The following is a 27,264-nucleotide window of genomic DNA, read 5'->3' as shown; positions in this document are numbered from 1 at the left end:
AGCTGCTTCAGCCCTCACCATGAAGTACCGAGGCGCTTTTGTGCAACCCTGTGCGTTCCGTCCCAACCTTTACAACATCTGGCATTGTAATGAGGGGCCCCGAGACCTTGCTACGAATCATTAAAAGAGGACAGCGCCTAATTAGGTAATAATTACTCCTGTCTTCAAGTCAGGGACACCTCGGCCATGGCCATCCTGTTCCGGGGTTGCTTCTGGGGAAGTATCTGTGGAAATCTCTGTCCCGGGTGGGTGGGTGGCAGTGGCCCAAGCCCTCAGCCCGGGCTGTGACCTTGGAGCTGCTTCGCTGTGGCTTTGCCAGGGGACATGCGGATGTACTGGAGCGCTCAGCTGAACACACCCCGTTAGTATTGGGAATTATTTGTTATTTCCATATTTATTTCCTTTTTTCTGTGGGAACCGTGTCGGTGTGAAAGATCTATGGCTTGGGGGGGGAAAAGATGATTTTTGATACGGAATGATTTTCGTGCGAGGGGAGGTTGCACGGCTCCCTTCCATGCACAGGGGCGCGGTGTCTGTCCTTGTGCACTCGGTGCTGTGTGTGTCCCGGCCCCGGTTTCAGTCAGGTCCCGGTTCTGGTCCCTGCTTCCCGGTGCTCGGTCCTCCTGGGCGGTAGGTAGCGCTCGTCCCCTTCAGTGCTCAGCGGGGCTGGCGTCTCCTCCTCCCCGCCTGCAAGGGGCGCCGCGGGTTCTCCTGCCGGAAGCGGAAGTAGCCCGGCGGGGCGGCTCGGCAGTGTCGCCGCCGCGGAGCTCCGTGAGTATCGGGGTGCGTGAGTTCACTCGTGGGGGCCGGGATTAGGGGGGAAGGTGGCCTCCCGGCAGTGGGGCCGCCCCCTCCTCCCCTTGGGGAGCTGCTGGTACCTCGTGGGATAGGAGGAGGAGGGGGCTTGTCCCGGGGCGGCCTGGCTTTCCGCCCCGGCCTGACCGCTGCTCCCGGTGGCGGAGGGTCCCTCCTGGGGTCTGACCGCTTCCTCCGACTTCGGCGGCAAGGGCAGACCCGTTACTGTTCACCGCCCTCGGGCCCGACATGTCCCTCCGGCTCTCCCTGCGGATGCGAGACCTCCTCCTATAGTGCTGTAGTGATGGAAGTTCCCCTGAGGTGGGGTAATGGATGGGGCGGTCTCTCTCTGTGGACAAGGAGGTGGAAATAAAATACTAAAAAGTAGGAGGTGGCAGCGGTAGACATCCCGCAGCCATCTCCTGGTAGGCGGATTCTTGCCTTGCCCTGTGCTCAGACCACCTGTCCGGGTGGCATTGCTCACTCTTGTTTCCTCATTGCACTCTGCTGCTCTGCAGTTTTTGTCTCCTTTCTCGGGAGGGTCAGGTTAGAGACAGACCAGCATCTGCATGGAGGTGGGGCAAGGAAAATTTTTCTTTTTTTGGAATTCTGCAAATTAGAGGGAAGTTTCTGATTCAGGTATGAGGTCTCGTTCTTGGTTTCTAACACTGCTGGGCAGAACACTGCTCTGTGTATGGGTCTGGACTCTCCATCCAGTTTTAGAGGGGCTGCTTAACTTGTGCTATGTTTTTGTGTTGCAAATATCTTGGACAAAAGTGTTCATTGTGTTTGTATTATCAAAACTGAAACCTTTAATCCAGTCTTGCCCTGCTTTGTTGTTAGAAGCTTGTCTTAAAATGAGTTAGGTCCAGGGTTTAGGTCATTTCTTTTTCCCTTCTCTGTGAGGAGGAGGAGGTATCTCAGCTTTGCCTGGGGAAGCTCTGCCAGCTCAGCCCATGCTCTGAGATTTGGTGGTTCTTTTGTGCCAGGGCACCAAGCTTTCCCCTGTCAGTGTGCCAACCATGAAACGTTTCCATTTGATAGACAGAAAATAAAAATATCTGCTTTTGAGGACTGGCAATCCTTGGTCACTCCAGTAATAAACCAGGGGGTGGGAATTCATAGCTGGGAGCCATTTAGAGCTTTACACTGAGATTTAGAGTGGAAAGACTTGGGTTTCCTCTTGCCAGATATCTGGGCTCGTTTTCTTTTGCAGCTCAGGTCTGACTTTAAAGCCCATCTGGCTGCAGGAAGAGAGAATCTGCTACATTAACAACCTGCTCAGGAAGATAAGGGTTATGTGCAGATAAATCTGCTTGGAAAATGTTGGGTTCTTTTTCACTGTGTTGCCTTTCTTCTGCAAGAGTCTCACACAGGCAGTATTTATAATTAAATCCCTGAGCTACTGGAATAATGGTGGTCATTGCCAGACCTTTCTGAGCTGCCTTTGAAAGGAGATGCCAACAACCCCAAGAAGTTAGAGGAGAATAAAGAGGATACAGACACGTGGTTATGTTGCCCCATTTTGTGTGGTCTGGTGGTTCCAAATCAACTCCCACTGGTGTTTTCTCTAAGCATTTGTTCATTCCAGCCTAGCTCTAGTCCTGGTCATGCCCTGTTCTGTTATCAGCATACTGAGGTGACATTTGTGCAGTTCACAGGGAGGAGGAAGCAGGTAGGAGCTTACTAGGGGAGAATTTGAGCTGAGTAGTTGGTATGTGGGGGGTGGTGAAGGCAAACAGCAATAAATGTGTGGTTCTGTGAAGTTCTTTGTCCCCTTCTGAAAGGCTGAGCGGTGGCAGCTTGCTTTCTTCAGCAGAAATCCCCTTCTTGGTCTTCTTCATTCTGCTGTGGTTCTTTCTCCCACCATGATCTGGTGGTTTTCTTCTGGTGCTCTTACTGTGAGGGTGTCTGGGGAGTCTGAAGTGAATGTTTGCTGGGCTGCTGGCAGACAGTGCTGGAATTCTGCTCTTCTGTTCTTCCAGAAACATGCAACATGGCAGCAGCCATGGAAACTGAACAGCCGGGCCTTGAAATCTTTGAAACTGCAGGCCCTGAGGAGCAGGTCCAGAGAGAGGAGCAGCCAAAACTGGAACCTTTCTACGTAGAGAGACATTCCTGGAGCCAGCTTCGGAAACTGCTCACGGATACACGGAAGTATCATGGGTACATGATGGCAAAAGCTCCTCATGACTTCACGTTTGTCAAGAAAAATGATCCTGAAGGACCTCATTCTGATAGGATCTACTACCTGGGTAAGCTGGCTGGGGCACCCCATGCCTTGACCCAACTGCTGAGGGTCTTCAGGTTTGGCTGCTGTTGAGAGCTGGATGTTCCTGGCAGTTAAATTAGGATGAGTTTCAGGCCAGCTTGGTCAAATGGTGTGATCCCAATGGTCATGTCTCATCCAAACTTGTGACATAGCCTCCCACTGAAATGGTGTGGTTGAAGGTGACCCATTAGGTCTTGTTAGAGCTGAAGAAGAGCTGTGAAGTGTCCCTGGGGGCATGTTCCCCAACTGGGAGGATGAGTGAAGTCTGTTTTCTTTCACTCCAAGTGGGATATTCCCTCTCCAAAAGCTACACCAATTTTATCTCCTTTCTCTTAATTACAATTAGTGGGTAAAACCTTGTTCTCCTTTAGTTTCCTTCCAAAGCAGAGATTTTAATTGGAATTGTCAAAGTCCTTTGTGTCTCAGCTACTGATAGAGAAGCTTTTCCAGGGATTCTGGAGGGAATGAATAGCAGTGTAGGGTGGGGGCAGCTTAAAAAGTAAATATTTTGCTCAACGGTTTGGGTCTTGATAATAAAGAACTTAATGTAATTTATTGTTCTTGGCCTCAGTACCTCACTTTTGCATTGTTTCACTGATTAGCATTCACTTGATATATCAGCATTTCTAAATCAACTCTGCTGGAAGTGATCTGGCTCTGTAAGTCACAGTGGGAGCAACCTTCTGGGTGGCTTTTCTGGAGCAGGCCTTGTGGTAGAGGAATGCTTTTGTGAAAAGCTGCACTGGTTTTGCACGAGTCCATAAAAAACTGGGCTGGGGAAAGAAGCAGTGGCTGGAGCAAAGGCCTGGGATCCAGAACCATATTCCATCCCCAGTGCTTGCAGCTCAGCCTGGTTGCTCTGGTTTGTGATTCACAGAGTCTTTGGATGTGCTGTGGAATGACAGAGTCAGAAAGCTCATGATCTGTGTCTTTTCGCCCTTTTCAGAGGATGGGTGTGTGTGTGTCATAATCCTTAAATGATGCTGAGTTCAAGCACATTGAAGGTGGCTTAAGGCTGACCCCACCTGGGATGAGTTTTGGTTTCCTATGTGCCCATTTCTGAGCTGTAGGAGAGATTTGGCCTTCCCTGGGGCACGTGTGGCTCCTCTGGGCTGATCCCCATGTGCCTTAGCACAGAGCTTTCAGAAATCTGAACAGCTTTAAGGGAGAGGAACAGGAAAGGAACCTTAAAACCTTCCTGGAGATGCATTATTTTTGAAACACAACCTGCAGCATGGCGCACTCCGGCCAGGGGAATCAGCAGAAAGGCTCTCCTTGATTTTTAGAAGTTTATAAAATAAAAGAGCCCCCCAACCTTCAGGAAGACACATCTTCCTGATACACCTGCAGGTATGGTATGCTTCAGGCAGCATGGAGTAAGCATGGGTTTAGTTCCTTGCTCTCTGCCTTCTCCATGACTTGCATTTCTGTGGAGCTGGGAATTCCCAGAGAAAGCAGCAATGCAGAGACTGTCAGTATTTTCTCTGACAAGAAAGGCCTGTGAAGCCATTCCTAAGTATCCTTTGAAAGTGTTTGGATTATTAACAGAATAATTTATATGTATTCTTTTATTTCTTCTGACTTTGACAACAGCAATGTCTGGGGAGAACAGGGAGAACACGCTCTTCTACTCTGAAATTCCCAAAACCATCAACAAAGCTGCCGTCCTGCTGCTTTCCTGGAAGCCTCTTCTGGATCTTTTTCCGGTGGGTCTCGATTTCTTTCTTGCTTCTTGGCAGCACTGCAAGCACCCAGGCTTTGGGGCTGCAGCTAGGAGCTATCTCTAACGTTTGGAGTTTTCTGTCTTAAAAACATTTTAAGATTCACCGTGTACTCGACTGACTCTGCAGCCATCTCATAAACAAGCACAGCCTTTGTGCATCATAAAAACTGTGTGTGCTGGATGATTCCTCCTGTGCTGGCAGAGATTGCAAGTGCTAATTTGCAATAGATTCTGCTGTCAGATCCTGGAGATGGCTGAAGGTGCCTGTGAGTCTCCAGTAATCAATGTCTTGCCAGGGGGAAGTGCTGAGTCCCCCAAGGATCAGTCTGTGGCTCCAGTTCCTACTCACAGGGACCTGGGTCTCCCTTTTACCTCTGCTCAGAGCCAGTTTGCACCAGTTCCACCCCTGCAGCACTGCAGGATGGAGGAGGTGGGACAAAACCCCTGTAGAATTAGGTGTGTTTTACCCCATGTGTCATTTCCTCAGGCTGTCAGCCAGCCGTAAAATTCCTGCTCTGCTCTCCTCCCACCAGACCACTCACTGCCAATCTTTGTGAAAGTTACCAAATCCTCTCCTGCTTGTCCTAGAAATAACAAACCTTCAGTCTGATCCTTCTGCCAGGGAATATTGGCAATCCCAACCCCCAGCCTTGCCATGGGGGAGGTGTAGCACCCAATCATGGTATGCACCTGCAGGTGCTGAAGGCTGAGGCAGGAGCAGGAGTGGGCTTGCAGCCCCCAGCAGGATTTGGGAGGAGGAGGAGGAGGAGGAGGAGAAGGGTTCCATCTGCTCCTGGAAGCTCGGTGTCCAGAGGTGCCCTGGCTGTGTAGTAAAGACAGGGAGAGCAGAGGTGTTGATTGTGCCTCTCTGCCTCTCTTAGGCTGTCCTGGACTATGGGATGTATTCCCGGGAAGAGGAGCTGTTACGGGAGAGGAAGAGAATTGGCACCATTGGGATTGCCTCCTACGATTACCACCGAGAAAGTGGCACCTTCCTGTTTCAGGCTGGCAGTGGAATTTACCACGTAAAAGATGGAGGCCCTCATGGGTTCACTGTGAGTTTGCTCATCTCTCCTGTTGTCTGCACTGCTCCTTTCCTCTGGCTGGGAGCTCCTTTGGCTAGGACTGAAAGCAAAAGAGCTTGATCATAATCAGTTATTGTTGCCCTAGTGGGGCAAGTAGCCTTGACAGCCCTTGAAACACAGCGAAGTCCTCCATAAGGATGTATTTCCATGGTTGAAGAAACTTGGAGAGTTACAAGAAATGATAGAAACTGTAGCAGGACACCGGATTTTGTTGATTTTTCATAAGCAACAATGCCAATAAAATGCAGGATGAAGGCTGTGGTGCTCCCTGCTCTGTCAGGTAGTCAGAAGTCCCATCAGAGGCAGCTTTTGTTCCCCAGCTGTGGTTAGAGGTCACTGTGCAGCAGTCAATGCTGTGCATGTTACAAGATTTGGCTGTGTAACTTACAGATCATGTACCCTTCACTCTGCTGGTGCTGAAGCTGGACTTCAAAGCTGAAATAATTTATTGTTATAACAAGTGCTTGATGTCTGCCTGTCTGTTGTCAGGGGGAATTTACTGTACCCAGAGTTGCTTTTGGAGGACAAGATTGTATGTTCTGCCAGCCCCTTTTTAGGATGCTGTTTTTAAGTGTGTGCCAGGCTTCTCTAGCCAAGCTGCCTTCTGTGTAACCATGGTAGAAACTCAACTTTCTCTAGAAAATATTTCCATAGTATTTTTCTGTGTTAAAAATAAATAGATTCCTCTGTTATAAACCTGTAGGTTTGAAGTTAGTGTCCACACTACTGTGGTCTTAGAGACCAGATAATCCAGGATAGTTTCTCTAAGTGTCTATTTGTTATTATTGCTTACTTTGCTTTTTTTTTGTTTGTTTCTTTCAAACAGCAACAACCTTTAAGACCTATTCTGGTAGAGACCAGTTGTCCAAACATCCGGATGGATCCCAAGCTTTGTCCAGCTGATCCAAATTGGATTGCATTTATCCACAGCAATGACATCTGGATAGCTAATATAGAAACCAGAGAAGAAAGGAGGCTAACATTTGTGCACAATGGTAATTCATCCTGAATTAAACCCTCTGCACCTCCTCTGCACTTGTTCTTGCTCAGCTGAATTAAGCCGTGGTGGCGTTGGGGCTCCTTCTGAAATCTGGAGGAATGGCCACTGTTGATTGCACCTTGGTTTTCCCATTCTACACTTTTCCTTCAGTGCAGATAGTGTGGGGCAGTTCTTTTCCCTGTACTCTGGATTCTGGCAAAGTGAGTTATTTGTTGAATCCATATGGAAGGGCTCTTCTCCTGAAACACAGCACATTCCTTTTGACTGCAACAGCTTTGTTTGTGTGGAGGAGCTGTGGGTGGAATAGATCTGAAGGAAAGTTTCTGTCAGTGAAATCAGGCTGCAGGGACTTTTAGAAACAGTTTCTGAGTAGCACTGCAGCTTTTGCTGGTCCCTCATACTCAGTGACTTAGGTCCTTTCTTCCTGCCCTCTCTCCAGGGTAGTTTTAGGCGTATCCTGGAGGAAGGAAAATGGGATATTATGGATAAAGCAAATCAATTTGGCTTTGTATTTAAACACACTTTGTATATAAACTATGGAATTTAAATTATGGTTAAGTTACTAATAACAAATTCTGACATTACAATAATGCCTTAGCTTATTTAAATGTTAAATATTAAAGTATTATGTAAGTACATTAAAAATAAACTGTAGCAATGACTCCTTCTCAGATGATAATTATTTATGGAGCGCTGCTAAGTTACCTCCAGGGTAACAGGAAAAATATTGAAGCCCTATGGATCTGTCATGTTGAGATGTTATGCAAATCTGTTACTTCTGGTTTGTACAGTGAATGAAATATGTGGTTCTTTCATTTTTCTGGATGTTATTGGCAGTTTCAGTTGTTCAGAAAGCTTTAACTTGGGTTTTTTGTGTTATTTTTTAAAATTTATTTTCTTAAAAGTTGTGGTTCCTACTCACTGAACTCAGGGAGAGTAAATATTTTCTTTCTTGGAATAGCACATAGAAAATTAAGAGACTAATTGGTTAGGAGTAAGAAGGGAGGGTGGCTTTCCTTTCCTAAAAGAAGCTGCCATGTCAGAGAGGATTAGATCCTTCCTAAATAAACCAACAGAGCAGAGTGGCAGCAGAAAACAGATCTGCTGAGAAGTCACATTTATTATCATGTCATTGTTCCCAGGGGGTGAACTTGGGTCGTGTTGGGGGTAATGCAGAACTGGTTTGATTTTGCAGTACATCATGAACTAATTCTGTTGTGTCTTTTTTTAGAACTTGCTAATGTTGAGGAGGATCCAAAATCTGCTGGCGTGGCTACTTTTGTGTTGCAGGAGGAGTTTGACAGGTACACTGGCTACTGGTGGAGCCCAAAGGCACAGCCAAGTAAGTGTGTCTGACAGGTACAAGTAGTTGCCCCCGTGCTGTGCTATCCAGTGCAGAGGTTTTTTTTTTTTGTTATTTGTCTTAATTCAAGATGGGAAACTTACACTTGTAACTCCTCTTGAATTATCTGCAGCACTGGGTGGGTGACTGTGGCCTTGTGAGCACGTGTTACTGGGGAAGAGGCTTCCCTTCTCACAACAGTGGTAGGAGTTGTGAGAGCCTCAGTGTTTTGCTAAATGAAACATGAATCACTGACTTCCTTGGATTTTTCTTCATCCTTCCAACCTACTTGTGCTCCTGAGAGAATATTGATGCCAGCAATAACTAATAATGAGAACTGTTCTGACAGGGAAGTGTTAATTCATTTACAGCACTCAATGGGGGTAAAGTTCTTCGAATTCTTTATGAAGAAAATGATGAGTCAGAGGTGGAAATTATTCATGTCACATCACCCATGCTGGAGACAAGAAGAACAGATTCCTTCCGGTACCCCAAAACTGGTGAGACCCTGATCCCTTACACCTTTGGTTCTGAGGGACACATATTTTATTCCATGTGCCTAACAACAGTGACTCTCCTAACCTCAAGTGAAGGGTTGTTGAAGGTATTGAGTTAGAAATTGGTGCCCAGGTGGGGGAATGTCTTTGGGGAAACTGCTGCTGTGGAGGTTCAGGTAGTCACTGGTGACTGTGCTGATATTCCAGCTATGTGGCTACTAAGAGCTCCAAGTCTGGGTCTCTCAGGAGTTAACAAAAACCTTACCTGATTTTCACCATTTTGGAGTTGCTCCCGTGGATCCTGGCTGATCTGAGTTGCTGAGGACTTGGTGCTCATTACAGCCCCATGTCTCTGAGGGAATAGCTGCAGAATTATGGCCTTTTTCATTATTCAGGAGGGTTTCTGTTTAGCTGAAGGCTGATTCACTGTCAGGTGTACGTGGCCAGTTTGAACATTCAGCCCTTGTTCTGAGATTTCTCAGTTGTTTCAGCAAGGCATGTTGCTCAATTAACAGTAAAGTGATTTACTCTCTTTCCTCACTCCTGAAGTCTTCATTTTTTGTGGAAATACCTTCTGTTTGGCTGACCTTGCCAAGCTGCTGAGTTGATTACAGATCTTGTAGGTTCCCTGATCCACTGGCAAAAGTTTCTGCTTACAATCCTGATTTATTACTTATTGTTCCAAGGAGCAGGAAGGGCTTGGTGAAGCCCTGGGAAGTGAGGGATGACTCTGTGGTTTTTGTCACTTGTGTATGCTCCGATTTGAGGGTGTTTTGTCCCAGCTCTATTCCATGTTATGTCTCAGTGGTTTAGGAAAACAATCCAACCATGTAATTAATTCTTTAAACCGACCAAAAAAAAAAAAAAGTCTAGATTTTAATCTCTGGGCCTCAGCTTCCATTCTGACTGCAGTGGCAATGGCCCCTTTCTGTGGGTCGTTAGGAGGGCAAAAGTTGAGGTAATATATTACAGGGAGAAGACAGAGACTTAAATAAACCAGCATTGTGGCCCAGGGGAAGTTGTTACATCTCAGTGCTTCAGTTTTTATCTATAAACCAAGTTTATCTTTTCTTGCTGTGGAGCAGGCCTCAGTGTTTAGCACTTAAAGTGCTGTACAGCAGAACGAGTTGTTGCTTTGTGTAAAGTTAACTTCAGATTTTCAGTATGCAACACAAATGCTCAGCTTTATTACCTTGACCTCTCTAGTCATGACAACAGTATTTTTAAGTGTAAGTTGCTCTGATTTTTATAGATGCTTTTTAGCACTGGATCACTTTTTATGCATAACCTCAAGAAAAACAGACAAACAGTAAACCAAAGGTTGCTTTGCTATCCTGAGCATTTATACAACTGGTACCTGCATTTTTTGACTGTGGACTGCCTGTGACAGCCTCGTGGCTCTTCATCTGAGCTCTTTGCAGGATTGTATCCACTGAATCTGCCTCATGTTGGCAGTTTCTTTTTTCCCTGCCTCATTCTGTGCAGTCTCTCACACGTGCACACATGCATGTATTTGATCAAAGAGCATTCTCCTCTTTGCCTTTTCCAGTTCTATGTGACTAACATCACAGTAATCCACAGTTCATGTCTGCCCTCCTGGAAGCAAGCAATGGGTTGCTGACTGCTAACATCTGTTTTTATAGGTACAGCAAATCCCAAGGTCACTTTCAAGATATGTGAAGTGACAATCAATGCAGAAGGCAGAGTAAGTTCTATGTTCTGCTTCAAATGAATTTAACTTCTGTGCTGCTTTTTTGGTAAAATTCATTTTTCAGTTCAGTACAAACAAACTTTCTTGGTTGTGATAGTTCAGTGGCTTCCCCAGAGGCAGTGCACTCGGCTCATTCCTGTGCAGATTCCTGGTGTCTGTGTGTGCAGCAGTATTTCTCAAGGCTGTGTTTTCCTCCCCCACCACTGGTTTGTGAACTCAGCTGCAGAGCAGAATATTTTAGGTGTGGATGGTCAGACTTTCCTATGTGACAGATCTCTTGATTGGCTGCAGATCTTGCAAAAAAATTGGTTGCAAAGAGAATGTATCACCTTATAAAAGCATGGACATTTGGAAAGAGATGAACTTTGCTTTTGCCCCAAGATTTTTTACCAGATGCAGAAATTTCCATAGCCCAGTCCAAGCTCTTTGGGCAGTTGGGGAATTAATCTTCCCAAACAGATCCAGTAACAGCCATACATCGCTGGGATTCTTCCTACTCTTGAGCTACATCAGCTATCAGCAGTCACCTGCTGGGACAGCAATACTGACACCAGTCAGCAGAGGCAGGGACAGCCATCACAGTCCTCGGGGTGCCACTGTGACTTGTTCCCAGTCCCAGCAGGGACAGCCTGCAGAACTGCACATCATGAGTTAGAACCACATTGCTAACTGAATGTCATACAGGATGTTCAACATTGCTGATGAAAACACCTTACAAAATAACTCGGTACAAATGATCTCCCCTTTACGTGGGGAAATGGAGTGTTCAGGTGATTTGTCTGAGGGGAGCAAAGGTTTTGTGAGCACCATCCATCCAGATTTCTCAAGTCCCAGCCCTGGCTGTGCTGGTTGTGTGCAGCTCTCTTGCTGTGCTGCTGTCTAGCTGCAGACAGGGTGGAATCCCCTGCATTGCAAGGGCTGAACAATCCCAATTGCATGAGCCGCACAGAAGTCTTCTGTGTCCATACTCTCATCGTGCATGAAAAGTGGTTGTGGGGGTTCATCTCAGTGTCACTGAATTGCTGCTTTGTCAACAGATTGCAGATGTTGTGGATAAAGAGCTAGTTCAGCCGTTCGAGATCCTCTTTGAAGGAGTAGAGTACATTGCTAGAGCTGGGTGGACGCCAGAAGGAAAATAGTGCGTATGTTAATCCTGTCTCTGCTTAGAGGGTTTGGGGCAATACAGTTAGAAGCAGAATGTAGTGGTCCCTTTCTTCTTCAAGCTTAAGCCTGCTTTTTGTTTTTTACATTTCTACAAAGGGAACAGTTTTTCCAACCCCAAAATAGAGTTCTCCTTGTCTCTTTCTCTGGTACCTGGCCCTACTGCTTTGGTTTTGGGCACTTGCAGCCTTTGATGTGTGTGTCCTCTCAGCATCCCTGCGAGAGAGCCTGCAGTGCTATTGTCCCCGTTTTACAGATGGGGACCTGAAGCCCAGAGAGGCTAAGGGACTTGCCATGGTCACACAGGAAGTCTGTGGCTGAGGAGAGAAATGAGCCCAAGTCCCCCAGGCCCTAGGCTAGCACCCTAACCACTGGACCATCCTTGCTGACCAGACTTACTGATCAGAAAACCTGCTGTAAGTGCTGCTTACATTTGCATGTCATTTTTAACCCTGTAGATGATGTAGTACAGTGTTTCTAACTCACCAGAAGTTTCTCCAGATTTGCACTTCTCCAGTTCTTGAATCTAAAGATGGCTTTCACCTTTTTAGTATTTTTTTTTGTCCCCAAATGTGGAAGAAATACAGGGACACATTTGCTCCATTATCTTGCTTTTTGTTGGATTATTGCTAGAGCTACATGTGAAGCCATCAGAAGGATGGCAGGGTCTGCTGCCAGTCCATTTAGGTGCCAGCATTATTCTCTGCCAGGTATAGATTTAAAACATCAGTGTTTTCACAAATATCCTGACATTTCAATTGTAATTTTTCTGCTTCATTACTCCCTCTGATTTTTCTCTTCTCTTTTTTCCCTCTAAAGAACAATCCAGATCGGGAAGAATAGAATTAATTAAACTTTTGAACCAGCAGTGCTTATGCAATATTGAAATGAAGTGAAATAGATTCTTGTGTTGTGGAAGAGATTTGTTTATGCGGGTGAAATTTTACATCTGGCTTTGTGCTTTATCTGAAACAGAACATTCTTACCTCACCTCAGAATGCCTACTGCTAATGAATGTCTGTTGAGATTTTCAGACCTGTCTAATACTCATGGCTGCATGTTATTTTCTCTAATATGTCTCTCCTCAACAGCATCTGGTCCATCCTCCTGGATCGCTCCCAAACTCGACTGCAGATAGTCCTGATCCCTCCTGCATTATTCATCCCTACAGAAGATGATGCAATGGAAAGACAGAAACTTATCGATGCTGTACCAGATTCTGTTACACCTTTCATTATTTATGAAGAAACAACAGACATCTGGATAAATGTAAGAATTTGAATTTTAGACTTCTCTGACAGTTTGTTGTTCCAGACTGTATTTTCAGCACTTGAGTGATGTTGGTGTTACTGTGCTGCCTGGGAGAATATTCCCATTGTGCAAGTTCTGTCCATCTTCTGTGCTTCCTGCTGTGAAGCAAAAAGAGATTTGGGATGTGAATGCAGAGCTACTGTGCTTGAGGTTGCACAGTGGACAGACAGAGCTAGGAGCAGAGCCCAGGGTGCTGCTGTTCCAGGACAGCCCCTTGTTTGCAGTGTTACCCACTGACACCCTCCAGCCACCAGCAGTGCCAGCAGGTGAAGGATTCTTCAGCCAACACAGATGTACCTTGAGTGATATTGGGTGCACAGGTCCTGAGAGTCTGCTAACAGTCACTATAACCCCTTCTTAACTTCATGTGGTCTGGTGAAATGGATTGCTGTGTAATGTTCTCAGAGTTGTGCCCCAGGGCTGTGCTGTGGGACTGGACACCAGTGTGCTGGCTGTAAAAATGAGTGCTGTTCACACTTCTGCAGATAAAGATGGATGTCTCTAGAATGACACCCTGCTGGAGGTGTGCCAGGCTGCAGGGAGGCCTGGGAACATCAATCACTGATAGGGAGTTGGATCTTTCAGCTGAGAGCATTTGCAGAAAGCATTCCAGTGAATGATCTCTCTACAGCAAGTGCTCCCTGTGATACCATGTTTTCTCCTTAGTAATAATGTGCTTGGTGTCAGGTTGGCACAGTGAGTTGTCCTTTCTTCATTATTTTTACTGTCTGGAGTGGCTTTTAACTGGCAGCTCATACAGTACAGATAAATACTCTCGAGTCTCTCAAAAGATTGTCCCTTAAAGCAAGAGCTGTCATTTTCCTGAGTGGGAAGATGATGTCAGCTCATCTTTCTTTAAATAACCCTGCATTTGGAGGCCTCTGGACAGAGGAGACCCCTGAACTCTGCTTTCTCTGAGTTGCTTTCATATGCTGTCTGAACGGCTGGTCCAGGCTCTGTGTCTAAGCTAGAAAGGCAGGTGCAGAAAAATTTCATCAGTCTATTGGCCAGAATTTTGTGTCATTTTTCTGTCATTTTCCTGTGTGAATTTCTGGTCAGGGTATGTGGCTGCAGTCTGCAGAGACCGCCTCACAAGCACAACTGCTTCCCCCAGTAAGGGTTCATGCAGCAACCTGCTGGTGAGAACTGTGTTGAGCCCTAAGAGGTGTGATTTCAGTGTCAGTCCTGCTGATAACAATGACCCATTGCTCTGTCCCCACAGATCCATGATATCTTCTATGTTTTCCCTCAAACCCATGAGGATGAGATAGAGTTCATTTTTGCCTCTGAGTGTAAAACGGGATTCCGGCACCTCTACAAAGTCACCTCGGTTTTGAAGGAGAGCAAGTATAAAAGGTCATGTGGAGGCCTTCCTGCTCCAAGTAAGTGAAATTATTTTCTTGCTTTAATTGGGCTTTGCTGCTGACTAGTGAGGAGATAAATGTCTTTCCAGGTGGTATAAATCATTGTCATATTGGAAGCTGCTGCTGTTGTCCAGGATAGCACTTCACTGTACACTCATTCCTCTTTACATTGTACAGGGGTGGCTCTGTATTCAGCACGCTGTAGCTTTAACCATGATTCTTCCTCACAAATTAGATGGAAAAGTTTCAAAAAATCAGATGAAAACAAGCTCCCTTGTGAGGCTGTGAAGTCCACAGAGTTGACTTTTCCTTGTCAACACTGGGGCTGTTTTTGTGCTGACTTCTCCAGTGGTTAATCATTACAGAGGTTAATCACCCTCTGAGCAGGGTACAGTGTGTCTCAGAGATGCACATTGTTTCCAACCAAACAAATTCAGCTTTTACAGGCAGGTTGGTGGCAGAAAGGCTGACAAGGAGCATGGTTTGAACACACTCTTTAGGTCCATAGAGGGTCTCTCTGTCTGAGTGGGCCCACATGTTAATCCCTCTGACATGAACATGTGTTTTTTCCACAATTTAATTAATTCCTTAATTCAATTCCTTAATTTAATTCGTGTATGTTGAAGGTACTTATTAAGCTCTGCATGCTCAAAACTTACACCTGATTTTACTAAAGGCCCTACTTTCATGCAACTGTTAATTTTTGGGGTTTTTTTTGCAGGTAGCATTCTATCCTAGTTTGATTAGATTTCTCTGAATGCATCCAACTTCTCTTTCTCACTAAATCTCCCTCATTCTAAGTAAAATGAAACCATCTTATAAAGCAGAGTTGTTCCCCAACCCGTTGCAAAATTCCCCATTTTTTGACACCCGAGATTCTCTTGCACACCCTTTTTTTCAGAATAAAACCCCTATTTCTGTCCTAATGACAAAACACTTGTTAAAAAAAGGTAAAAACCAAGCAAGCTGTCTAGGGCTCAGGTTGAATCTTGCAAATTCTTTGACGTACATTTCACAAAATGTTAAATGCTACCACCCTTAGCATTTATCTGGGGAGCTGGCAGAGGTTTGGGTCTTCTGCAAAGGCAGGTTGCTCTTGAGTTTAGTCAAAAAGCTTGGGAGGATGAAGTGTTGTTGTGTGCATGTGTTTTGTAAAACATACAAGTGTAAAATCTGTGTTTGTTGGTTATTTGCAGGTGACTTCAAGTGCCCCATCAAAGAGGAGATAGCAATTACCAGTGGAGAATGGGAAGTGCTTGGCAGGCATGGATCCAATGTGAGTCTCTGCTCCTGCTGCATGGATATCCTGCTTTCCTGCTGGGATCTGGGAAAGGGTCTGAAGACTGGGGAGGTGACAGAGAATGGAGGATAATTATTTATTTAGCTTAGAAACAGTAGGGGATATTGGGAGGAGTAAAGAGCCTGCATGAGAGAGCTGAGCAACAAAAGTCTGAAATGCAAATCATAACAGAACTGTGGGCAGTAAGAACAGTAATTTGGTTTATTCCTTGCAGAGTGTTGGATTGTGACTCAGCTTTATGAAAGTGGGGCAGGAGGGACAGGGGGGAGACTTGGAGTTGGCAGAACTGGGTGTTGTTTTGCAAGAAACAAAATTGAATGTTGTGGGTTGTTTTTTTTGTTTTTTGTCAGATCTATGTTGATGAAGCCAAAAAGCTGGTGTACTTTCAAGGCACAAAAGACTCACCTTTAGAGCATCACTTGTATGTTGTGAGCTATGAGAACCCTGGAGAAGTGAAGAGGCTGACAGAACGGGGATACTCACACGCTTGCTGTGTCAGCCAGGTGAGGGCTGTGCTGGGGCTTACCACCATCAGTCAGCAGACAGAAAAAAAAAATAGCAAAAAACAGATTTTATGCTGTATTTTGTATTCCTGAATGCTGTGAGTCCATAAACCCACCCTGGAAAAGAGATTTGACTTCCCAGTTCAGCTGCTCTTCAGCTCACCTCAGGCAAAATGAACCTGAATTGTCTGAAGCTGCTTGAGCCTGGCTTTTTTCCTGAAGTGGGTCTCCAGAGTCTGGCAGCATTGCGTGGGATTCCAGACATTTGAGGCAGTCACCTTTTCGTCTGGCAATGCTCTGTGTTGATTTTGCAGGTGTATTTTGGGGTTTGGAGTGTTGGTATGAGCATTGCTAAGAACTGTAACTCCTCATATTTGCTGTTACGAAGAGCTCAGACTCTGGTCTAATTTAGTCCATAGGCATCTTCTGAAAGATCTAAATGCAGAAAGAAGATTTTTGCTCCTGCCTCCACACTGAGGAGTTTAAGGAAAGGTTCTTTTTCTCTCTAGGACTGTGACATGTTCATCAGCAAGTACAGTAACCAGAAGAACCCTCACTGTGTGTCACTTTACCGGCTGACAGGACCTGAAGATGATGCAGCTTACAGGACAAAGGAATTCTGGGCTACCATTTTAGATTCAGCAGGTAACAACATGGATGAGGAACTTGAAAAGTGTGTATGAGCTGCCCATCAAGGAACTCAGAGTGGAAATTACCAAGTTGCTACTGCCAGAGACAGTAGAAACTGCAGAAAGGCAGTTTTAGCATTGAAGGAGGAGCTTAAGTGCATTCAGTTACCCTGTGCTGTGTGCCTGCTCGTGAGCATGCTCTGGGCAGGGCCATGCAATTCTTAAATAGATACGTGCTGCGGCCTACTCGTTGATATTATTCCATTGTGTTTCTCTTCCCTTTCATCTCTCCTTCCCTAAGACAGAATCCATATCCTGTGCTTTCCATGTATTGATGTAGTAATGAGTCCTCGGTGGGGTTAGGAAGGACAGGATGTCTGTAGTGGCTGTGTCAGGGGAGGAGAGTTACTACTGTTCAGAAGAGCATATAAGGGAACCTGCTAGGGCTGAGAAAGCTCCCCTAGGACTGGGGCATTTCCTGGCTGTGCCAGGTCCCACCCACATCCACTGGGACTGCAGTAGGGTTGGAGATGAGGCAGGGCTGGGGCAGAGCTCCATTATCCATCCATTCTCTTTTAAACCAGGCTCTCTGTTCCCTCCTGTGCCAGGTCCTCTTCCTGACTACATTCCCCCAGAAGTGTTCTCCTTCGAGAGCTCCACGGGGTTCACACTCTATGGCATGATGTACAAACCTCACAATCTGCAGCCTGGAAAGAAGTACCCCACTGTGCTCTTCATCTATGGAGGTCCTCAGGTGAGTGCAGCATGTTGGTGGGCTGGCTGGGATCACTCCATCCACAAACAATTCCTGCTCCAAACTGAGGATAGTGCAGCCTTCTGGCTGTTTGATGAATGAAGAGATGCTTGAACAAAAGTGCAGTTATAGTTTCCAGGTCACAGGTGGCTTGTCTGAGAACAGGTATGGAGAAGCAGAGCTGGGACTGAGAGAATGTGGAGTGCAGACTTTTCTTTGTAGGGTCTCCTGTCCTTTGTTTGCACTTCTCCCTTGTGTAGGTGAGGGGAGCTCTCTCTGACCACGACCATTACTGACTGTTCCCCAGTCCTCCTTCTCCCACTGATGATGAAAAGAACCACTTAGCCCTGCTTTGGTTCCCCCAGCTCTGCTCCCCTGTGGTCCAAGGCAACTGGAGTGAGACTTAGTGAAGGGAAAGATTTTCTGCTGGGTAAGAGTGAAGAGCAGAGCTGCAGGCCTGGGGTTGGGTTTTGCTGTCAGCAGCCACAACCCTCTGGCTCTGCTGAAGTGGGGCAAGGTTTGTATCTGCCACACAGGACACAAACTGTTGCTGGGGGAAAAGAGTCTTATTTCCTAGCAGACCAGAAGCAGGGAGAGTGAATCCTGCAGAAGGGAGTAGGGGCCTTGAAAACTTTACGTTATAAAAGTGGATTAAGGAAGTTAAATAAAATCTGAAATGGGATTAAGTGACCCCTGGATTCCACTGAATGTGTAATTCTCCTCCAGGTACAGTTGGTGAACAATCGGTTTAAAGGAATCAAGTATTTCCGTTTGAACACTTTGGCCTCTTTAGGCTATGTTGTTGTTGTCATTGACAACAGGGGCTCCTGCCACCGAGGGCTGAAGTTTGAAGGAGCCTTTAAATACAAAATGGTAAGTGGAGCTCTGAGCCTGTCACTTCATTTTCAGCCAGGGAGAGGTTTGAGTGTTACCTGAGCTCAAACACTGATGTGGCACAGATGCCCCTGCATTTTCTGTGTGACACTGCTGAGGTGTGGAAAGGGGAACTGCTGGGCAGTGTGGATTTGAGGGAGGAAAGACACTGCAGGTGGGAAAGTACAAGATCAGCTTTTGAGGCTGCAAACCACTCTGGCTTGGTCAGCATAAGGGGGTCTCTAGCTCCTGCCAGACTGCTTTGCTGCTCACACAAAGCAGGATAGTTGCAGTGACAGCCTGGGTTAGTAGTTAGTATTTATTAATTAGTATTTCCTCTACAGTCTAGAAAGGCCTATGCCTGGCTCTACTGGTTGTGCAGTGTTGGAGTCCCCTTCTCTGGAGATATTCAAAACCCACCTGGCTGCAGTCCTGTGTGCTGTGCTGTGCTCTAGGTGATCCTGCTTTAGTGGGAGAGTTGGATTGAATGATCTCTAGAGGTCTCTTCCAACGCTGCTAATTCTGTGATTCTATGAATAGCATTTTCATGCAGTGAGTTAGCATTCAGCCTTGCTTTTGTGACAACAAAAAGCAAAAATACTGAAAAATCTTACCTACCCCCAAGCAACAAGATAAATGAAGAAAAAGATAGTGAAGAGATGGGTTTGTGTGTATTTCTTGTCTTGGGGGAAGGGGTCATCTTTGTGAAAAATGCAGAGTGGAGTGCTGGTGTATGGTTGGGTGCTGCAGAAGCAGATCTGAAGGTGGTTACCTTTAGAAATCCTGAGAATGTAACTTTTGTCTGGAACTAACTATTGTTAGTTCTCCTTTCTTACCCTTTTTCTCTCCTCTTCCAGGGACAAATAGAAATTGATGACCAAGTGGAAGGGCTGCAGTATTTAGCATCCCAGTATGACTTCATTGATTTGGACCGTGTTGGCATTCATGGCTGGTCCTATGGAGGCTACCTCTCCCTTATGGCTTTAATGCAGAGGTCAGATATCTTCAGGGTATGTTCATACACTGAGTACTCATTCTGGTGATGCAGATAGAATTTTTCCTTGGTTGTGTAACCTCCCACAAATGTTCACAGCACAAAGACATTTGATCTTGCTCTAGACAAGTGAAGGCACAATGAGCTGTCTCTTACCTTCAGAACTCTTCCATTTGGGCATCTTCAACGGAAAGTTGCTCTTGTAGCACACGTTTCTTTCAGTTTCTGTAATTAGGCTTTGGTTTAGATTTGTTGGGGTTTTTTTGATACTTCACAGACAACAGATCTGAAGATCTCTGCACTTTTTAGAGCTGGTGTGTGCTAACAAGCCAGAATACTATTTAAAACCAGCATTCAATGGGCATGGCAAGGGCAGTTCTGAGTCGTTGTGTGGTCTTGGGTTGTCTCCTCAGTTCCCTCCACTTGTATTTCTGCTCAAAGCATGGGGATGAGACACTCTTCCTCTGTAAGCCTTTGAGCAGAACCTGCTTGCCACCCAAAAATTAAGGGACGTCTGGGGCTGTTCAGTTTTACTGGAATATCCCAGTGAGGTGAGCTGAGGAGGAACAACTATTTATCCCATTCATCATTCCACCCTGGAACTTCATAAGAAAGTTTTAAACTGTTGGCCTCCTGAGTCTGCAGTAACTGTGTAGCTGTAGCAGTCTCAGGTCTCCTGTGCTGAAGGTACCTTATATAGTCTCAGCCACTGCCTGCTTTGGGTCAGCTGAGCACTTTGGGCTGTGAACCAACTGAGGGAAATGATCCTGCTGAAAAATGACACCTCCTTCTCTTTCTCCTCCCCTCTTTCCTGCCTTGGGAGAATAACGGTTTTGCAGACTGAACTCTTCCCAGATCAAATTGCCCATACTGCTGCATGGCAGTGTGTTCTGAAGCAATCAGGAGGGCAGCCTGGGGCTGGGGAAAGGCACTGAAAAGAGAGGTTCTTGTAGATAAGAGACTTTAGACCACTATTGCTCTTGAGATGTCTTTTGTTCTTTATGGCTGCTCTTGCTTTGTCTAAATCAAAAGCTGAATGTTCCTGAGACATTTAATAATTACTGTCTCAGCTCCTTAAGGATTGTTAGATTATTTTCAAAAATCCCTGCCTTGAGCAGAGGTTTTGGTGTTGTTTTGTTTGTTTTGGTTTTTTATTGGTCTTTTTTTCACAAGCCTCTCTGCAAGCTGGTGGTTGCCATGCAAGGTATTATGCTGAGTCCTAGGGAGCTGTGGATCCCAGTTTCTGTTAGACATTTGCATTCTGTGTTTTGGACAAAACTTCCGTTTCCCTCAGCAGACCTTGCAGGTGATATGTTCAGTGTTGCTTCAGATTTTTCTGTAGGATCTTCTAGTTTTCAGCTGCCTTGCTGTTCAGTACAGGTAGGATCTGCTGAACTGTGCTGATACATATGGACTGGGAGGGAAAGGGGAGGATTGCTTTTCTTTTTCCACTGCAGGCCATGGATTGTAAACTTAACAGTGTGTGTTGAGCAATTTTAGATGGACTGTGGGAGAGAGGGACATCCCCAGCTGGGAGGGTTAGGGGCTGTCCTTTCTCTCCCCATGCTGAGAGGCTGAGAGTTATCCTGGTGTTGCAGGTTGCCATTGCCGGAGCACCCGTCACGCTGTGGATTTTCTATGACACTGGTTACACAGAGAGATACATGGGCCACCCCGACCACAACGAGCAGGGCTACTACCTAGGTTCAGTGGCCATGCAAGCTGAGAAGTTTCCTTCTGAGTAAGTTTGGTTCTGGCTTTTGCCTTCTGCTTTTCCTACCAACAAAGTTCAAGCCCCCATGCATGCATTTTTACCTACTTGTTCTTGGCAATTGAGTCCTCAAATCACATGTACTAGGATTAAACAATAAAATAAATAAAAATAATATAAACAATACTTAAACCAACACTAATAAACTTATTAGCCTTAAGTTAATGTTTGCATAATTACAGGCCATTTCATGTAACTCCTTTTATCCTAGCTGAAATTCAAGACTGTCTTTTATGTCAAAAGAAATGACAAACTTATCTTCAATTTTATGCTTAGCACTTTAGAGCCACATGAAGCTAGACAAAAAATGAGTTGATCAGGATGCAAGAGCAGAAAATCAGCCGTGGTTCTGAGCAAGTCTTAAGCTGTTGTATCATCCAAGCTAGGACATACTTCTGAGAATAGAGATACACAGGTGGAAGGTCTGACCATGATGTGCATCTGAGGAAAGAACTTCTAGAGAAGGAAAGAATATGTTTGGGAGATTTGTCCAGCCAAAGCATTTTACAGTAGTGAAATCACTGCCTTCAATGCAAATGGTTTGGGTTTTTTTCTCTGCAGTGTTTTTGAAGGGGTGTGTGTGGACTGTGACATGCAGATTCTGGGATGATTTCTAGAAATGTTTTTCTCTTGCTTTTCTCAGACCTAATCGTTTGCTGCTGCTACACGGGTTCTTGGATGAGAATGTCCACTTTGCACACACTAGTATTTTGCTCAGCTTTTTAGTGAGAGCTGGGAAACCCTATGACTTACAGGTAAGGCCAGAACCAACTCTGGTTTTTTGTCCTTTCACTGTATCTGTCTTTGACTGAGGAGTCCAGAATTGGAACTTGTAACATGGCTGTGCTGGGTAGCTTGGAGTTCTAGAATAAAACTGTAGTATTTGAGCCTAATATTTTTTTAAAAGGAAGATCTTGGGAGTGAACAACAACTGAAAAAAATAAGGCAAATGAGCAGTTAAGTCAGCTCCCAAGGAGATCCACAGTTTGGAGGCAGCACAGCAGTGATGCATCTAATGAAACTCTGCTGGTTCTGTGTAGATGTAGCCCAGGTGTCCCACACCATGCTGTGCAGCTGGGAGCATGCTGATTTATGGGATGGCTCAGGACAGGGTCTGCCTCTGTTCAGCCAAGCTGATCACCTCCAGCAAGGCAGGAGCTGGATTAGAGGGTGCAGTGGGTTGTCTCTGGGTTCAGGCAAGGGGAATGTTAGCTCAAGTGCAGAGTTCATGCCAGGAGATGAGATGAACACTTTGAATGTGGCTCTGGGAACTGGTTTAAATGTTGATGCCTGCAACTTTTGTGGATACTTACAACTTTATTTTATATTTTAGATCTATCCTCAGGAAAGACACAGTATAAGGGTACCTGAGTCAGGAGAGCACTATGAACTCCATCTACTATATTACCTGCAAGAGAACCTGGGCTCTCGTATTGCTGCCCTGAAGGCAATGTGACTGACCTCTGCAGAACTCTGCTCCACTGGCTGCTTTCCCAAACGAGGAGATGTAGGAAACAGGGGAAAATAGGATGGAACATTGCATTTTGGTGCCTGCCACACATACACACATGTACACACACACACAGAGACACAGACACAGACACTTTTTTAATAGTAAATTTGGTGCCATACAGGAAATTAGAATATGGTGACCTAATAACTTTAGAGCTTAAGATGTAAATAAAATCCAATGTCTGTGGTATAACGCAGTACCATGGGTATTCTCTTGGGGGAGGAGCTGAAACTGAAAATAATGTACTTCTACAGCACCAGATCTTCACTTTTTAAAAGCATTATGGCATAATTGATGTATTTTTACAGTGTGTTCCTTGGTATCTTCTTACATAGTACTGGGTGATCTACTCACTACACGGCAAGAGTCCACCTAAATGGTTTCAACTTGTATTACATTTTAAATGCTATCATATAGCTTTTATGCTTTAGGAAAGGGATGTGTCTCACTCCTTAGAAACTGGTCACAAGTTAGACACTTCACCTAACCCAGGTGTTAATTTCTTTTTAAGAAGACAAGGCTTTTAAGCTGCCACTTTAAGACTGTAAATTTTTCATTCAGTTCAGCTGATGTGAGGTTCTTTTCAGTGTTTTCTTCTCTCCCCAGGGTAAATCATAAATCTTCCTTCAGCAGCTTGAGATCCTATCCTGATTGTACTTGATTTCAGTGGGAAGTGAAATGATACTTTACTGTGACATGGGCATAACAGTCTTTTATTCTGAGGTGCAAACTATCTTAAGTCAAAGAGCTGAATCTCTTTATACTTTAAAACAAGCTTAAAAGTGCAGCCCATTTCTCCTTGACATTCTTCCTTGCTGTTCATTCTGGAGCTAGTTTTGTAATACTGATTTCTTCTCATCACATCAGCATGGTAGAGATTTATGCATCCTGTTACAATTTAAAAATGCAATACTCTTAATTCAAAGGTCTACAGATAATTTGGTGAGGAGAGACCTTATGAATACTACATGTGAGGCAGTAGGAATTGTTGCATTGAATTTCCTGCTTTATTGGAGGGACAGTTTTCCAGACTCTTATTCTGTTCAGTCCTCCATTTCGGGGCCCATTCAAGCACTGCTGTGTAGCATGATCATGATGCTATATCTGAGAACCCCCCCCCTTCTGTATAGCTTAAAGTAACCCTGCTAAGCCTAAAGGATATACAATCCCAGTTGTGTTTTTGCTGGTGAGGTTTTAACTAAGCAGCAGGCTTGGCTGAAAAGCATGGTAAGTGTGTGAAGTTACTTTTAACTTGCAACAGGTCGTTTAAGATAGAAACCCATAGCAAAATGATTCTCTTTAATCCAGGAAATTCTCCCCTTGGGGCTTGCCTCCGAAGCTCCTATAAGTTTTAATGGTTTTCTTAGAAACCTAAGAACTTCCTTTTGTTTCTGTTTCGGTGCTAGAGAGAAGCAGAGCATGATTTTCTTTTCATCTTCTAAAAATCTGGAATCACTCTCAGTGTTTTTGCTCGTAGTAACTCCACATGTTGTAACCTTGTATTTTCCGCGCTTTTGTACTGTTCAGCTTGATCCTGAAACTTCAGGGTTTAACCCAATCTGGCTGTTTTGTATCAAGCAGCATCATTTTTCAGTTAAGCTGCTGGCTGTGTGCACCAAGGCTGTCAGTACTGGTGCAGTTACATGGTTGTAAAATTCATGTGGGAGAACTGGATCTGTTTTTTTGGTTACACAAAAGATAGCCAAAGCAAACAGGCCTGCAGGTTTCCTCTGAGGCAGAGATGTATGGTTTGGGCTGTTTTCTGGTTTTCAGATCCCAGTGATTATAAGCAGATCAGTTAAAATACCAATAAGAGGTTAATAACAGGCTTAAAGTTTTATTTTGGGAAGGAATCCAACTCCTGTGATGTCTTCTCCTAGTAGTTAGTTGTGATGGAGACAGATAGGTGTGCAGATGCATTTGAACTAGAACAACACAGCAGTGAGTAGAGACAAGTATAAGCTGGTAGTATGGAATTCCATTGTGTTCCTGATGTGTTGGTGCTGTATTATATATACATATATCTATATCTGTTCATATATACATATATGTATAAAATTACACGTGGATAGTATCACCTTTTCTGGGGTTGTTTATATTTTGTTCACTATTAAATTAAATTGCTTTCTGGGGTGGTTTTGTTCTTTTTCTAGAGGTGATTAACCTTGAATGTAAATGTATATGATTTTTAAGATGAAATTGATGCTTTTGTTTAAAAAACACAACAAAACAAGAAATGGCCTTCATCAAAGAGTGCTTTTTTTGGGGAACTGAAAAACTAAATATTATGCAAGTAAACCAGGCTAGGTTTTGATTTAGCACAGGGTGTGATTATAAGTGCTGACATACAACTTTTTAATAATGCATCCCTCCATTGTTTTAAATATATATATTGAAAAGCTATTAAAGTAAAACATACTGTAAGTACTCTATTTTGCAACGTAAATTATGTATTTCTTTCCTACAATATTTTTTTTTTCTTTTTGCAGTAGCTAAGCACTTTAAGACCTCATGCTCTTATCCTGTGGAAATGCTGGGAGGATTTATCATCAGAGTTTTGTAGTTCTTGCAAAAGACACCTGCTTGTAGGTGAAGGTGTGAGAGATGCCTTTTATGAGGTCTGATCCAGCCCTACACAGTCAACAGCTAAATTCCCAGTGAAAAGGGAAGAAGGGCAAAGCCCATTGCAATCAAGACTGCAGAGGTAGGAAGGTGTCAGTGCTGAGAACCATTGTGTCAGTATTTTGGGGAGGAATAGTACAAAGTCTTGGTGTGGCAGTAGACCAGAGCTGGCACAGAGAGTGCTGGTTTTGCTCTGCTCTGTGCTGCTGGAGTTGGCTGCTCCAGAACATCCTTGCTCTTTGTAGTCCAGGAGATGATGTTGTCACTTGAGAAGAGGCTTCCAGCCTGTTTTATATTTGGGATTATCCTTTGTCACTTCTTGCATGTTAAAAAGTGTCTTTGGTTAGTCTGGGTTTTCAGCAGAACTAGTGAGATCCTGGGGGAACACGTGCAAGGAAGGTTGTGGAGCAAAAACGTGTGAGGAGGTACTGTCCCTGTTGCTCCCAAAACAGATGTTGGTGTGTCCCCTTGGGGGATATTCTGCCTTCTGCAGAGATCTGATCTGTGCCCAGCAGGATTGAGCCTTCATTGCACAGTGGAAATGAGTTGCACAGGTATCTTTGAGATGAATGTTTTCATTTCATATATTTAAAAATATATGAAATATGGGGATCTGAGTGATGAGATACTGAAGTTTGTTGAGTGTTGATGCCAGAAGTTTGTGGTGTTTGGGGTTGGTGGTGTTGGTTCTGGGGGAAGCACGTTCTTTCAGCCCATTTTAAGGCAGCTTCCAGTGATTCCTCTTGAGCATGCAATATACAGAGCTGTTGGGCTTCACATTGGAGCTGCACCCCTTGCCCTACCCCTTTGTTTTCAATTATCTCTATTCAGAACAAAGCAGAATTAGTAGCTATCCAGAACTGCTTTGTTTTTATAAACTCAGTTAACTTGTTAACAAAATAATGAGTTCAAAGCTCCAAGTAAAGCTTTGAAAAATCAGCTGACTTCATTGTATTAGAATGGAAAATGCATTCCCTACTTAAGTAATGGCATTTGGGAATAAGCTATGAAGTACTTTCTGAGCAGGATGGTGCAGTCACACTTTAACCCTGCAGCACCCAACCTCTGAGCCTGTGGGACAAATTGTGGAGAATTCACCAACTCTGAGCCAGGGGGGGTCCCAACCCTTATTTCCTCCCAGGAGAAGGGAGTTTTCTTTCTGCTGTGTGTGTCTGTGTGTGAGGCAGGCTATTTTGGTGCTGGCATGATGCTCAACTTTTGACAAGGCAATAATAAAGTACAAATAAATAATCAGCCAGATTAGGACACTGCCTTGAATTGCCTGTTTACTTGAGTACCAGAACTCTGTAAAGACCTTTCTGGGTGCCCCTTATGGTTCTTGAGAAGGGGAAGAGAGATCTTTGTGTGGTTTTTACTTGGATGTTCTGCACAGCAGAAGTTCAGGTGGTTAATTTTAGAACATGAAGTGCCTGCTGTTTGTGTTAACAAAATTGCATGTCTCACTCCAGTGGGTTTATTGGTCTCCCTCCCTCCCCCACCTTTCTAGCTACATGGCTTTTAATCATGTAAAGTGGAGACATTAGTTTTGCTGCGTTTTATTACGAAACCTTTGTTGCAATAAAGATGCTGCTAAATAAATTGAATTAAATGGTTCTCCCCCCCTTATTTTCAAGTGTCTCCTTGATATAGTAGAGTTTGTGTATAATTAAATCTCTCATTACGCTGTGGAAAGCAGCAGTGGTGGAAAATGTTGCGTGTGTGTTTTATATTCATGTTGGGTGTTTAGCAAAAGCATCTGTGATTTTATTTATTTTTTTTTCTTCCTGTCCCTTGTGGTTAGGTAGATTAATACCAACAGGAAGATCAGGCATTTGCTTGGCATAACTACATTACCTCTCCTAAACGTTTCTGTGTGATGGTGTTAGGGGCCCTGGGCAGCCACCAGCTGGAGCTCTCACACCAGCTACAGCACATCTGTAGCCAAGGTTGGCCAAGATGAACCAAGCACCACGGGGGAGGAGGTGGCCTTGGTGCCAAGGCAGGAGGACAGAGGGACCAGTGTGTAGCAGATAGGCTACAGACT

The 27,264-nt window shown here is 44.7% G+C and overlaps 1 protein-coding gene across 7 annotated transcripts; it reads left to right on the top strand.

The window, feature by feature from the left end:
* The first annotated feature begins 703 nt into the window (after nt 1-703).
* On the top strand, nt 704-26,846 carry DPP8 (dipeptidyl peptidase 8). Of its 7 annotated transcripts, none has more exons than XM_030456774.1 (20): nt 704-783; nt 2,781-3,050; nt 4,661-4,773; nt 5,672-5,845; nt 6,702-6,870; nt 8,107-8,217; nt 8,589-8,717; nt 10,358-10,419; nt 11,463-11,563; nt 12,678-12,855; nt 14,120-14,279; nt 15,458-15,537; nt 15,912-16,064; nt 16,574-16,709; nt 17,302-17,447; nt 18,174-18,320; nt 19,178-19,330; nt 20,913-21,055; nt 21,729-21,840; nt 22,419-26,846. In XM_030456774.1, exons 2-20 carry the CDS (start codon nt 2,792-2,794, stop codon nt 22,539-22,541), a joined length of 2,649 nt encoding a protein of 882 aa, XP_030312634.1. In that variant the 5' UTR covers nt 704-783; nt 2,781-2,791; the 3' UTR covers nt 22,542-26,846. The 7 variants fall into 7 exon arrangements, 6 of the variants coding, with proteins under 6 accessions (XP_030312634.1, XP_030312629.1, XP_030312630.1 ...); XR_003987940.1 differs by having other exon boundaries at nt 723-783; nt 19,178-19,314; XM_030456769.1 differs by having other exon boundaries at nt 728-771.
* Nucleotides 26,847-27,264: the final 418 nt, after the last annotated feature.

Source organism: Calypte anna, chromosome 10, assembly GCF_003957555.1.
Source record: "Calypte anna isolate BGI_N300 chromosome 10, bCalAnn1_v1.p, whole genome shotgun sequence".
Classification (NCBI taxonomy): Eukaryota; Metazoa; Chordata; class Aves; order Apodiformes; family Trochilidae; genus Calypte; species Calypte anna.
The sequence above is the reverse complement of the archived record's forward strand: the minus strand, read 5'-3'. Positions and strand labels throughout refer to the sequence as shown.